The 15,780-nt window shown below is 31.8% G+C and overlaps 1 protein-coding gene and 1 non-coding gene across 2 annotated transcripts; one reads left to right on the plus strand and one right to left on the minus strand.

Annotated features, from left to right (window-relative positions):
• Positions 1 to 6,256: 6,256 nt before the first annotated feature.
• TRNAC-GCA (transfer RNA cysteine (anticodon GCA)) lies at positions 6,257 to 6,328 on the plus strand. Its single transcript has one exon. It is a non-coding gene; the product is annotated as a tRNA-Cys (tRNA).
• A 1,402-nt stretch (positions 6,329 to 7,730) lies between these two features.
• On the minus strand, positions 7,731 to 12,929 carry CYP715A1 (cytochrome P450, family 715, subfamily A, polypeptide 1). Its single transcript, XM_078292229.1, has 4 exons — positions 12,592 to 12,929; positions 11,900 to 12,129; positions 10,890 to 11,510; positions 7,731 to 8,175 (listed from the first exon to the last, which is right to left on the minus strand). Exons 1-4 carry the CDS (start codon positions 12,881 to 12,883, stop codon positions 7,744 to 7,746), a joined length of 1,575 nt encoding a protein of 524 aa, XP_078148355.1. The 5' UTR covers positions 12,884 to 12,929; the 3' UTR covers positions 7,731 to 7,743.
• Positions 12,930 to 15,780: the final 2,851 nt, after the last annotated feature.

A 15,780-nucleotide genomic window follows, 5' to 3' on the forward strand; every position in this document is an offset into this window, starting at 1 on the left:
TGGTACTTAAAAATAAAAAAATCATCACATCATCAAATTATTATCAGAGATCACGATTAAAGTTAATTAAAAATACATAATCATATAAATTTTCTATTAACATGTATTTTAATTTTTAGATAATTATTATTTTCATTGATATATTTGTTTCTTATAATATGTACCCGTTGCAACGCACGGGTATGATACTAGTATATATATATATATATATATTTATAAACTATAGTGAGACGGAGGAGATGTGGATTGGAATAACTTTTTAATTAAGTTCATGAGAACTTCTGATTCGAAATCAATATCTTATGTTCATGCTTCAAAATCAATTAATATCTTATCTTCATGCTTTTTGAAAATTTAGCTCGAATTCTTTATTAGTGTTAACAATCAACTTTTTTCTTTACGATTCAAACATATTATAGGTTATTTTGTATGTATTTTAGCACACGTGCCCTTGAAATCTAATATACATCGAGAGATATTTTAAGAAACTTCATTGAAAATTGACATCAAGAGAGGCTTTGCATGTGGACAGAGAATAAGAAGCAAAGTTTGCATGACATATCATGCATATTTTATGAATTATATGAATGAACTCTAATGTATATCTATAGAAAATAAGTAAAAAAACTGTCCATAAAAAAATTATCTTTATTTATTTTTAATTTGTTTAAATGCACATTATTTATGAGTGTAAAAATGAGATACAAGATAAAATCAATTTATTTAAAATACACATTATGCCAATATTGTTTTCATCAAATTGCTGAGGAGTCTTTCTACCACTTTCAATTTCCATGTTAGGTAACTTTGCTCTGTTTTCATCCTCTTATTTTTTATCTATTTTTTTAAATACTATTAGTTTATTATTTGTTTCTATTTTTATGGTATTCTTTCGACTTCAAGAATTTTACATTATAAAATATTACAAAATATATCACCACGGAATATAAAAAGTTGAACGGTAATAATATTTTGTTAATGACCCAATCAAAAGCTAAAATTGAAAACAAAGTAGTGCATAAAGTAATTGGAGATGTTCTAAAGAGTAAATGAACTGTCCAAAAGAAAATTCATATTAGTCTAATAAGATAGGTGATCGTCATATAGATACTAGCCAGTTCATAACAACACCTACTGGTGAACAATATTACCTTTTTCCATAACAGAAATAAATGAAAGCCTCTTACTAACTTGAAAAAAAAATAGAGAGAGGAAGGGATACGGTTGCAAATTTAAGTGAGTATTTCAAGAGCTAAAAAATTTAGGAGAAAAATGAGTTACAAAGCTAATGTCATAAATCCAGTAAATAATATCTAGAATCTCCAAGTTAATGAAGGTTTTGCAGTCAAATCTTCTTAATCATTTATCTGATTTTGATTACACAAGTGGATGTTAATTGTTAGCATATGAATTTTTTTAGCTTCCAATGTAAGTTGTTATTGTTTTGATCCCTTAATAAAGATATAATATATATTTGTTTATTGTATTTTATATGCTAGAAAGTGTTTTATGCAGTAATAAAATGCAGCCTATGCGGCCGCATATGCGTATGTGATTGCGAACCGCATAGAAAAGTAATATGCAGTTTCGCATATGCGGCCGCATATTATCTAACCGGTCGCGTAAAATTCATATACCGCATAAAATTAGTATAACGGGCCGCATATTAAATCCGCATCCAATAAAATACAGGTCAGGTATCCGTCTTTAACCAAAACCCACTCATCCGGACAACTCTGTCCAGTCAAGCTGTTCTCCATCCGCAGTCCCTAGCCTCTTCTATAAGCTACGGAGCGACTTAATTTCTTTTGTTTGTAGTAGTGGGACAAAAGTGTTTTGATTTCTCTCCAAACCAATCCGGACGACACGTGCGCACATATACTTTGTAAATTAAAGGGTTGTGTTGTTGCTAGCTGGCTAGACGCCTCTGTGCTGTTGCTATCATGGACTGGGCCGAAGTTTGCCTTGAGATACAGACTCCCTTTGCATTAATTAAAAGTAAAAGTCTTATTGTAAAATCCTTTGGTGATCAAAGTAAAGCCTTATATGAGTCTGGTGATCAAAATAAAACCCTGTTTTCTTTATTTCCAATAAGGATATTTTTCTTTGTTTTCAATAAGGGTTTTAAAAGTAAAACCCGTTACTAAAGAATGACTCGTTCCAATAAGGATTTCGGCTCTTATTATGTATTATATCTTATTTTATTTGATCGTTTATTTTAAAATCCGCATATGCAGCCGCATATCATATATGCGGTATGCGGTAGCCTTCCGCACACCGCATAAAAATCGTATTCTATAACACTTATTTTATGTTAGTGTTTCTTATTCTTAAATTTTATATAAGACATATCTTTTTGTGTGTATTTATACTTGTGAGTGGCAGCTGATATTAATATTTCCCTCTAACTTTCACATAATTTTGTTTTCACGATGATAGTATTTTCTTTTGCAATAATTGCATCTTATAATGACATCTTTAATGTTTAATGGAGTAAGTATTCTTGATATATAGTCTGATTATTAGCGTTACATATGAATATGGTCGGATTATTAGTGTTGAGTTCTTATGAGCAGCACAATTTTTTGTGTTTTTAAAAAAAAAAAAAAAAATGAGCTCATGCCCCCAAATTTTATTAATGAAGAAGTATATATCACGGATCACAAATAGTAATCCATTATTATAAAGTATAAAGTCATTCAAGTAAAATAAAATAAAAATTAAGAAAATGAGAGTCACAAAGGTAGAAATAAACTAAGATAAAGAACTAATAACAAAGTAAGAGAGTTACTTAATTGAAATAAATGAAAAATTCAATAGCTATAGAAGGATAAATCAAATTTGAGAGACCAATTCATGATAAAATGACAAAGTTTAATAAAAATTTACTTTCATAAATATATATAGTTGAACCAGTTAATTTATATGCAATTCACCATGGATCATGTAATTTACATGAACAACAGATGCTACAGATTCGTCAACTGACAAGCCTAAAATATATAAAAACTAGACGTGGCCTCTCATTGCTTCAGCACTGGTTTTTGTGGCAGAGAGAAAGGTACATAAAATGTCTACGCAAGAAAACTATACACTACAAAAATTAATAAATTGATTGGAATATAACAAAAATTGTATAGCTGAAATAGTTGAACATGTACAGGGATATAATATAAACTGCAAATTTGAACATATTAGATAGTTGATTTGTTGGCATATCCATAACCAATCTTGCCACCTCCGTTTTCTCAAGATATGTTATCAACTCATTATTCTTTCTTCACATGGTTCTTCAATTATTAACTTTTAGTCATAATTTTGGTGTGAATCTTAGAATCAGTGCGTACATTAATTAAGTAATGAATATAAATGAACTGTGTGACAAACTACTATTTATAGTTTTATTTATAATTTTTACTTGTCAAATGAATTATGTATGAAAAATAGTTCATATAATTAATGTTAGCGACAATTGATATAAGAAAATATGTTCAATGTAAATTTACAATTTTTAATAATATATCAGAGCAAATCAACTTTTAATCAAATTTTAAAACCTAATCAAGTCTCCGCCACAACATTTGTTATTTGTTATGAGTGCTAATAAATAACACGGTTGGACATATTTGACTAAAAGAATTATATCGAAAGACTTGAGTGAGAACAACACTTTTTGGATTTTTAAATATTGAAACTAGTGCTACTAGAGTCTCGGGTCGTTTATATCGAAATTGATACACACGGACTGAACCATTTACTGAAAATAATAATATGGTTAAGTATACAATTAAAGCATATAAATCATTAATATACCTGCACCGAGGACTCTTAAATTAATGTTCATGATATTAATTCGATGATAGATTCCTACATAATTTTTGTTCTTAATTTAGTGTCTTTGAAACTTGAATGTCTTCGAAATTTCATTTCGAGAGTTTGACAATTTATAAGTGCTCTCAATCATACTATTTATTTACAAATAAATGTTTGAATTACTAAAGTAAAAAAAAAAAAGCTATAATTGCAATGTACACCTACCTTTTATAATTGGGAAATTTGAAATTTTCCCTTCCTCCGAAAATATCAAACAAAATACCCACTCCTAAATTCTCTTGTCAAAATGACCCTGTGGGTCCCACATTTCCCTTCACTTTCCTCTCCCTTCTCCAAATCAATATCCTCCCAGGTGCTGAAGGTTAAAATAGATAGAATCTACGGCCGTTCATTTTATTAACGATCACGATTTAATCTTGATAGCAACCCAACCTTACTTTTAATAATATTAAATTGACCAGCTGATTAGTCTCATCTCTCTCACGAGAGAACCCACGGCGTAATTCACTGTCCCACCTATAACCATTTCCTCCGGCTTACTTTTTCTCCCTCCAGAACCTCTGCATCAGCACCCGCATCCTCTCCGCCTGACCTTCTTTTGTTTCTCCATCTTCTATACCTCCACTTTGTTATCTAGAGTCTAGACTTCTTCCACGGGCACACCTCAGTCAATTCAGAATCCCATTTTCACATGATGAAGCTTCAAATAACAGAAGTATGCATTACAGCGTAGCTGCGTAGTTATGCCTTGAATAACTCCAAACTCTAACATGGACCCAAATGGTATACCCATATGAATTTTGCTTTATTTAAACCTCAATCATGCAACTTTTCCATTATTTGATATCCAATCTCAATACCTTACATTATAGCCAACTGCAATTTTGATCAGTTTACTCGTAAGAATTCAATTAAGTCACAATTAATCCTCCTCGTGTGATTAAAGTTAAATTTTATCATTTTCACCATATTGGCCTTTAAGCCTTAAGCATATTGTTAATCCTCAAAAATTCATAATTACTCTCATATATATTTTGCCTTGAGCTCTCCTTTGTGGCATGCCTTGAGTTACAAAAGCTGTGCCTCCATCTCATAAGTTGGTCTCGGAGTAATCGTTTCTCAGTTATGAGTTTTGACTTTTTCATCCTTTGATAGATGTTTTTTTTTTTTCAATAGAAAATGAGTCCTTCAAGCTTTTGAAATAGGACATGGGATGTAGTTGGTGGGGACAGCGGAGTTAGGCCGAGGATCCAGGTGGCTGTGAGGTGGCAGCAGTGCAACATCGACGGAGATACGGGAGTAGGCCGAGAGAACGCAGAGGTTCATCCAATGAAAAAATAAGATGGAGAAAATAAAAATAGGTGGGATTCGTGAGAGAGAACTTAAGAGAAGGGTCGTCGATCAGCCGGTCAGTCCAATCTAAAATGAAATATATATGTTTCCTTCGTATAGCATAGAACTATGCAAAGGGGAATGGAAAGTAAGAGAAATATGGACCCACAAGGTTATTTTGACAAGAATTTTTGATGGAGGGTATATTATTTGATATTTTCGAAAGGTGGGTTATTTTATCAAATCTCCCTTTATAATTCATGTTTTAGAAAATTATTATGTAAATTAGAAAATTATAAAAATAGAACGTGTATTAAATTTGGGTCATTTTGAAAGATGTTTAACAATCCATCAAATAATTTAAAAAATTCAAAGGTACGTTTTGATTGTTTAATGATGAATGACATGATAATCAATTAAATTTTAAATTGAATCAAATTTGACACACGTCCTATCTAGATAAATAAGAGCATACATCTGTAATTTTAATTTTTAACTAAATACTATTTTAAATACATATTCCATGACAGTCGGATATACAATGAAACTTGAGTAGAACTAGGGTGCTCTTAAGCTCACCAAAGTTTTGATGAGCTTAACTCTAAAACTCATTAAATCGATTTCAAATGACGAATCCAAACCGTTGAAACCCGCCTACCTTACGTGTGATGCATCTGCATGTGAAATTTTTAAACATTCGAATTAATTTAGTATAAAGTCAAGCGGTCAAAATTAGAAGGTTAATAAATTAATTTTAGTGCATTTATTTTTGAACGTTTTTTGACCGCTTGACTTTATACTAAATTAATTCGAATGTTTAAAAATTTCACATGTAGATGCATCACACGTAAGGTAGGCGGGTTTCAACGGTTCGGATTCGTCATTTGAAATCGATTTAATGAGTTTTAGAGTTAAGCTCACCAAAACTTTGGTGAGCTTAAGAGCACCCTAGTTCTACTCATGAAACTTTGTAAAGAGAAATCTATTTCAAAGTTTAACAATTCACACAAAACGGAGATGGCAAGATTGGTTGTTGACAGACCCTTTTTTTTATCTTCTTATAAGAAAATGTTATTGAAAAAAGCACATTGGGTCCATAGCTCAGTGGTAGAGCATTTGACTGCAGATCAAGAGGTCACCGGTTCGAACCCGGTTGGGCCCTTTTTATTTTTATTTTTTATATAGCCTGCAGTAAGCACCGCCCTTTTGTTTTTGTCAGTATGCACCATCAGAACCGGTCCGGTTGGGCCCTTTTGTTGTTTTTTCGGTCATGATTTTGGTTTATCCGGTTGGGCTCTCAAAATTCTTGTGCTCTCTTTTACATTTTTTCGGCCACACCAACTCACGAGAGATAAAGCAACTGTTTTTTTGTTTTTTTTGTTTTTTTTTGTTTTTTAGAAAAAAAAATAGAGTAGGTGTGGCAGCAAAGAATACCGAATTAAAATAGTAGGTGATAAACGGCTCTTTGAGCCTTGTACATTATAAAAAGAACTAGGAACCATGTAACATACGAACTTTTTCAATCAATAGAATTTTTATCTCTTCAGAAATTATTTTTCAACAATATTCTTAACAACAAAATAATTTAATTGTTGATTTATTTATTGTTTTATCATATTTTACAATCTACAATATATTTATTCTATTAATACAACACAGCTTTAGAGCCGTTAGAATTCATATTAAAAATTAGAAAAGGAGCCGATGGTAATTAATATATGCTAAACATATCCCTATAGAGTTGCATCTTTCATATATACATGAGATGTAAGTAGACGTTATTGTGCTCAACTACTTATACACAATCATTAAAATAAGTACAACTAATTATCTTTAAAGTTTCGATAGCAGAATTAAAAAATCATCAAAAGCAAATCAAAGATCTTAAAAATCAAAGTCTCCACGTGTAAATCAATCAATTAGATTACATACCTTTATCCATTGTAAAATGTAGAACAATACTTGAAATGTTCTTCGCAAACAGTCAAAAGAACTGCAAAGCGATTTCTCTCATCTTTCTCTTTCTAAGTAATGACAACTCGTTCTTTATGAAATATCGATGAAGAGAGAATCAACCTTACTGTTATAATTTACGTATATAATGCTTGTCATTAAAGCAATTATTTATAGGGAGATGAATTAACACAGCCAGTGCGCAGCAAAAGGGTGGATATAATAGTGCACATTTTCATAACGCATCTGTTATTATGGCATTATGCACTGTATCTTGCATTTTATGTTTTAATAGCGCATCTGTTAACAACGCATGCACCTTTCAGTCAAATATGATCGATATATACACTCAGTTAATATTGCGTAGCCTTTAATCAGAAACTATATGCACCCTTTAGCGCATGAGTCAAATTAAGTTATCATGCATGAACCTTGCGCACCAAGCATCTGTTATTATGGCATTATGCATCATTTAAATCACGCCTATATATATATGTGATAATCAAGGCCTAATTAAATCACGCCACTTGATTAATTAAGCCCATTAGTTTTATTTGGGCCACATTATTTTCTTATTACATATATATCAACACGTACTCTATATAATTAATGATCATATATGTCTTAGAAGGCAGTGAGTATAAGTTGGATTCCATTAGAAGGCCTAAGGGACAACATAATTTTTGGTTGATGCCGGTACGATGGAGATACTGATAGATGAAACTTGCGGAGAATCAGACTAAGCACAACCTTGTACTCTGTCATCGTGAGGTTCCTCCCAACACATATCCTCCCGCCAAATCCGAAAGGCAGAAATCCCATGCGGTGCTTGCAACCCCCGTGGACCGAATCTGCGAAACGGTCTGGACGGAATTGGAATACGTCTGGGCCCCACAAATTAGGGTCATGGTGCATGGCGACCACATCTATCCACATGTTTGTGCCCTTGGGGATAACCTTGTCTCCATCACCGATTTGTATGTCGTCCCGTGCCTGACGCTGCACATTTGGTGCCGGTGAGTACAGGCGGAGAACTTCATTAAGAACCCACCCCATCTGTATACGTAGCAGATCATATGCATGAAATAATTAAGGATATATCGATGGAATTTAATATATTGATTGAGTAGTATGTTTGCAAAGTGCAAACCAAAACTAATAAGATGTATAGTGAAAAATTATTTAGCTTCATAATAACTTGAGAATCAAGCTAGCTAGTGTTCCATAACTCGTTCAACTGACACTTGTACGGTACTATTTACACCCACAAATTAGTATTGTATCTTAATAAAATAATACAACAATATCAACTACCTCAATAGGGAATATCAAAATAACTAATGCTAATTCATATTTGAGGGTTGAATACATGCATTAACTTAGTAATATATAATATTAATTAGTCTAGTTTTGTTATATTCATGCATATTGAGGTAATCAGAAGAGAAGTTGGAGTTTAATTAATAAGCCAAGGTTTAACATTTTACCAGCCAACTAATTATTCCACGGTTCAACATTTCACCAGCCAACTAATTAATTAATTAATTATTCCATATAGACACGTTTCTACTGGAAAGGACAAATTCCTCTTTTGTATATATTACCAATTAAGTACATATGCATGTTTTATATGTTATATTCCGCAAGATCTTATGAAAGTTCTAAGCACGGATCAAAAAAATTGATGGAATCCTTAACTACTAGTCTACTACGTACAAACCTTTACGACTATATATGGGAACTGATGTGAAAATTCGAGCATGAAGTATTTTTTTGTTCTTCACTTTTTACTTTTAGTATTGTGACCGGATTCCTTTTGACCAGATGTGTAGTATTTTCCATTAATTTATCTATTGTAAGTTCTTGGGTTTGACCAGATTTGATATTATTTTTAACACGCAATATAAAAAGAGAAAGACAACTCCAATTGATCTAACTACTATGTACGAACCTTTTTGGAGACAAACTTGCTAATCAGTCATGATAACTTAAAAAAGAACATACTAATTGTCTAAAGATCAATAGTATCAACAACCTCAATGAGGATCATGGGACCCATTCTAATATTCCATATAATAAGTATCTTTATAATACTGGGGGCGGAACCTGGATTTGAGTATAGGGATGCTAAATAATATTATAATTTTTTTTAATAGAAAATATCATAACACAATATAACACAAGATAAGAAGATTTTGTACGATTTGATTTCACAAAATAATACAATAAATAACTAACACTAACAAAGTATCATGTCTATGAAAATCAGACTAAAAACATAATATTCATATATTTATTTAAATTTTGTCCGATAATTTCCTAAAAAATCAAATGCAGAAATAATCTCATATGAAGTAATTTCGCCCTATTATTTAAATAAAGTCAGATGATTTCCTTCACCTTAAAATAAGTGTCTAACATGAACGTCTTTTTCTTAAACATAATATTATCTGTATACAAATTACACAAAGAAATATATCACTTCATCCTTAATTCCATACATAAATTATTCTTAACATAACTTACTGTTTTTACACAAATTCAATAATTTAATAGATGAAGATGTAAATTTTTTTACGCAAACCTCTTGAGAATCAATGATTTGAAATATAATAAAAGCGACTAAGAGAGTAAATTATATATTCTTACAATTTACTGAGGTGTTGTATTGCTCCTGAGAACCGAAGAAGTTAAATTTGGTGGAGACGATCCAGGTGGAGACGCTAAGTAGTTGCCTAGTTGGAGTCATGCATGGAGAACGGAGAGTCGGAGGCACTTAAATTTTGTAGGATCAGACGATTTGTGCTATAATTTATAATTTTAAATTGTCTTCTTCAATTTGAGAATTTGTCTATTTCAAAGAGACAGTTACTTAGTGCTATAAAGGATTTTAATTTAATTTGTTCTTTTTAAGCACAAACACATAAAAATAGAAATAAATCTATTTTTGTAATCATAAGCCCACTGATATGACTGGACCAAATATAAATAAATATAACTTTTTTTTTCGAATTTTACATTGAAGTCCTATAACTTTGTATATTATTATTAGGGGGGGAGGGTTATACATGTAAAACAAACTATATAGTACTGTTTTTATATACTTAACAATAAAAAGTTTCAAATCTTGGGGTGGCTTAGCACCCCCCAGTCATACCTATGCATGATCCGCGCGCCACTGTGTAATACTTGACATCCATTTTGTGTAATGTATATATATGCGCTCAAATAATAATAATCATAATATGAAATCCATGTTGCAAATCAGTAACCTTAAACTGCAATACAGAGAGGTCTGTCATGCATGCAGGGGCGGATATAAGGCTTAGTCAAAGGTGGCTAAGCCACCTCTGTGATTTTAAAATTTTAATTATATGTATAGGAATTTAATTGAATTTTATTTCTTTTAAACTCTTTATATAGTCTAACCACCCTTAATAAATAACAAATATTTAGTTGTAGCCTAGTGGTTAAAGATCTATTTTGTAATTGAGAGGTATTGAGTTCAAATTCCACTATCTACAATTGTGCATTTTAATTTTCAGTCATATCTCTATTAAAATTTTCTAGTTCTGTTCTTGCATGCGTGTAAATAAAACTAGGATTTTATTTTAGAAGAGAGGCATGTTTAATTCTCGATAATAACATTTAAAAGAAAATAAAGTATATCGGAATTCTTTCATAAAAGAATATATAAAAATAATATATTTGACTTAATTTAGTGTAGAACATCAAATTAATGTTTCTGTTGAGCAGCTACATATACATACCTTAGTCAGTCTTGAGAGCACATCTGAAGTTAGTTCACCACTTGGATCAGTTGCCTCCATGACCTCCGCTCGCAGCGCCGACTGCCATTCGGGATGAATTGCCAACATAAGTAGTGTCCATGACAATGCCAGAGCGGTCGTCTCGTGGCCCCCAAAAAAGAATGTCTTGCACTCATCTACAAGCTCTTTCGTAGTGAGACGTCTCTCCTCCGCCGCCTTTTTGTCGTCTCCAGCCAGCATTAGACCAAGCAAGTCGGTCTGCTGTTGCACTGCATCCTGCAATCCTCGCCGCCTTCTTGACTCGATGACTGCGAGGAGGAGTTCATCGATTTCTTTCCCTAACTTCCATGCATTGTATGACTGTTTCGGGTTTAGGAATTTACTGAAGGGGACTCCCACGAGGCGATTGGTTTTGAATAGCATCCTTTGCATGGATCGGAGTTTTTCGTAGACCTTTTTGCCGTGTTCTTCATTGATGCCGAAGCTTGCTTCTGCAATGATCTCTGCAGCGTTTTCAGTGACATCTTTTTCTATGTCTATCTCCCCTTGGCCGGAATGAACCAAGTTGATCCATCGGTTGAGCATCTTGCTCGTGGTCTTTTCCATTAAGCCTATCATCGACTGAAATTGCCACGCATATATAAACCACAACACACTTAATAAAATATCGTTCCTTTGTCTTCAAATTAGAAAAATTGGCTGTAATTTTACATTTGAACGTTTTCCAGTTTTATGGAAATTATGAATTCTATCTTAACAGAATAGTCATTGAAGAAAAAAAAAAAACTCTTACACACATAACATACTTCATTGCATAAATAATGATGAACTAACTATTGCTTATTATTTATTTAATATATAATTTACTGGAGCAACTGAACTTTCACCATATCATTTACTCTATAGATACGAAACTCGGACTGAAAGTGCAAAAACAAACAAACAATTAAATTACTCGGAGATCGATCAATATAATTATTGTTCATGAAGAATAAATATCAAATGCTTACATTTAGATTGGTCATCGAGAATGCCGGTGAAATGACATGCCGATGGTGAGTCCAATCGTTTCCCTCAACCATTAGTAGGCCATTGCCAAACATTGGCTTCCGATCATGCTTGAACACATTCGGCTTTCCCCATTGCTTTCCGAGGATACCTGAGGTCACCTGTTTTAGGAACACAGGGTCTGCTATGTACAAAAAGGGTTCGGTCCCAAGCCAGTAAACAAACACGTTTCCTGCGATAAATAACATAAAACATCATAATTAGTCAAATTATTAATTAGTTTGCTACTTCGTTAATTACCCATGTTCTACGTCTACTACGTCTGTATAATCGAGGTGCATAATTCATAAACATATAACTTCGTAATTCAGGTTACTAAAAAACATATGCAAGGTTTGATGATGCGCCATGTGATATGATATCTTATATGTAACATATCCATATATAATTAATGCAAATAGTATTATCTGAAGAGTAAAATTAGCGGGTTCTTAAGCTCATTAAGGTGTTTGGTGAGCTTAACTCCAAAATATATTATATCGGTTTCAAACGACAAATCCAAGCCGTTGAAATTCATGTACTTCACAAGAGCACATGCATGTGATGCTTTCTTAAACTGCCATCTTATGAAGAAGAAGAAGAAGAAAAACGCATGCATGAAGACAGTTAATTCAATTTTTTTATTCAAATTTACCAAAGGATTTTCTCCAGCGAGCGAAGTACGGAAAGGCAGCTGCATGAATATCATGAGATACTACTGAAGTTGGATAAGGAACAGAGGTGGCATGTTTTTTTCTTATTTCGAATAAGTTTCCAAAGGGAAATTTTGGAGCTGGGCCACTGAAGCCATTTCTTTCGAGCTTAAATTTTATTTTCAGAGGTGCAAAGCAAAGGATAATGGAGATTATAAGGGTCCACATGAGGAAGAGAATTATGGATCCTATGACATAGTTTAGGGTTTGCATGGAGAGAAGAAGAAATGCCATGGCTTGAGTTTTCTTTCTTTCTTCTTCTTCTTCCCGTTTGAAAGTAGCTAGGGATTTGGTCTGATGAATGAGGCAGGTTTCTTGCCCTTTATATAGTGGGGGGAAGAGAAACAATGCTTGCTTCTTTTTTGTTGCTTATTCCTTTTTATCTTTCCCAAGAGTCATTGGCATGTGTTATGTGGATGATAATTGGAATATATGACATCACGGGCTTTTTTAGAAAACAGCTGAACTTTATTCTTTTCCTACTAAATATTTTATGCTGAAATAATTGAATACATTGTTTTAACTTTTAACAAATCAAATATTTTTATTTTCAAATTTAATATAATAAAAGCTACAATATTAATATTAATAACAATATAACATGTATATATAGCAAGGTTCTAAATAGCGTTTATCGCATCATAGCGGAAAACCTACAAAAAAAACTATAGCGAAAGCTATGCTACATAGCGTTTTCTTATTTTTATAAAAATTATATCATATATTTGTACTAAATATCAACATTATCTAAGTCTCATAGAACAATAAATAATATCAAATTGATTAAAAAATTATAATATTCATATTGAACCAATACAAAGTCCAAATTGCGACTCAAAATATCCATAGTAATACTAATATCATAAAATATCAATATTTTTCTATTCAAAATATATTCAGCATCATGACATAATATATCTTTTTTCTATTTAAATTTCAAAATAACCTAGACATCATGACATAATTAACTATCTTAATATATTCATAATATTCAAACTACTGTATAGTAAGTATCATTTTGTTACTTCAAGAAATATCTTAATATATTCAATCTAAGTCTTTATTTAAAACCAATATAAATTGAAAAGAAAAAAAAAAAGCTCATGTTGCATAGCGCCTTCCTTATTTTGATTTCGTTTGATGGATCTCTCATTAAATATTTAATAGTTTAATATAAAACTTAGTACGTCAATTGCAAAAAAAAAATTACGGTTAAAATCCAATCTGAGTCTTTATTTAAAGCTCATATAAATTGAAAAAAAAAACAGTAAATGTTGCATAGCGGGCGCTATTTGCGTTACACGCTATGCGCTATAGCGGACCGCTATTACCGCTATAAAGTCCGTAGCTCAAATAGCGCGTTATTATGCCATAGCTTAGTGTTTGGGGTCCAAAAATGCTATAGTGTGCTATTTAGAACACTAATATATAGGATTGTTGTTCTAAATTTGTAATGTATGTAATACCATAATTAGTTTTGAAAGCAAAGTCTCATAATACATTATTTAAAAAAAATTGTTGGAATCAATTTTATAAATATTCATTTCTTTTTTTTTAAGGTTAGTAGCTTTAATAAATATTCATTTCACATCATGACTTAATTAGTTAATATATTATATGATATGGTATGGCCAATGAGATTTACAAGGACACAAGCTAGTTCAATTAAACATCACTCAAGAGGAGAAAAGCTGAACATAGCAGTGGATAAGACGTGAAAAACTCAACTCAAATAATAAAATTCGTATATATTCATTAATTGTTTTACAAAATAAACACGGCTTCTCTTATAGTAGAAATAAAATAAAAAAATTGGAAGGACCAACGCAATGTTGTATATTTTTAGTTTGGTCTCTCTTAAGTAGAAATTATGGTATCATGCATATCACAGATTGGTTAATTCGTACTATGAATCAATATCTTAATTTTTAAAGTTCAAATAATCAATCTGAACCTTTTGATACGATCTTCATATAAAAATATACTTGCATACTAAATTTTATATTTTTAAAATAGATAGAAAATAACCACTTTTAAATGGTTTAGAATCTTTAGATCAAGTTATTATCTAGATATCTATTTAGAATAAATAGTAAAAAACCTATAAAAAATATAAAGTTTGATCTACAAGTACATTTTATACAAATATTATGTTGAACAATTAGCTAGATCGACTGTTTAGATTTTGAAAACAAAATTATTAATTTGTAGTACAAATCAATATGCTGCATAGTACCATAACCTCACTCATATATAATTATAGTACGTGATTCATCTCATGATGGTTTCTATGCGATAGAAATCTCAAATATATATAATAAAAAAATGTTGGATGGTTCCCAAACGTACCCCCATCAATTTTATATATTAGTTAGAATCAATGGCGGAACATAAATTTAAAGTGAAAGAAAGCTAAGTTATCCTTATGATTGAAAAATTGTATTCTTGTCCTTTCAATTTTTACAAAAAATATTTTAACTTAGCACGAATCTCAAAGCATAAATAATATTACAGGCCCTCTGCGCCATCTCCGTATAGACACCGTTTAGAATTAATTTGGACCGTCCGTTTCAATTTGTTTGAGTCAGGAACCATACGTGTTTTTGGGCTCAGATGGTCATATTACATGCTCTAAGCCTTTGACCAGAAAGGTCGAAAGACTTCATCTACGCGGCCTACGTCGCGTCGTCAACTCGTCGCCTGTATTTTAAGGAAATTAATTAATACTCTATAGTCTATAGTACTTAAATTAAATGTATATCCTAATTCTCGACATATGGTGTGAATTGTGGGTTGCCGCCTTGCCAGATCTCTAAACAAACAAATAAAACAAATGTGGAGTGCGGTCGTGCGGATATGAATTCGATCGTATGCTCTGCATTATTAATTCAAAAGAGAATCTGCATGGTGAGTTAATACATCATGATTATCCCATCCCATCTGTTTTAAGATTTATACGGATTAGAGGCGTTCTAATATTAATATTAAAAGGTCTCATATGTTATAAGTTGAAGTCAGATTAATTCCGTTTAAAACACGAGCCTATAAATCTTTGGCTCCACTTGAGTGCACTCCTGAGGATATAGATATTTCCTTACCAAACTGGATGGAAATTGACTCATAATATGAAC

This window comes from Carex rostrata, chromosome 25, assembly GCF_964058835.1.
Source record: "Carex rostrata chromosome 25, lpCarRost1.2, whole genome shotgun sequence".
NCBI lineage: Eukaryota > Viridiplantae > Streptophyta > Magnoliopsida > Poales > Cyperaceae > Carex > Carex rostrata.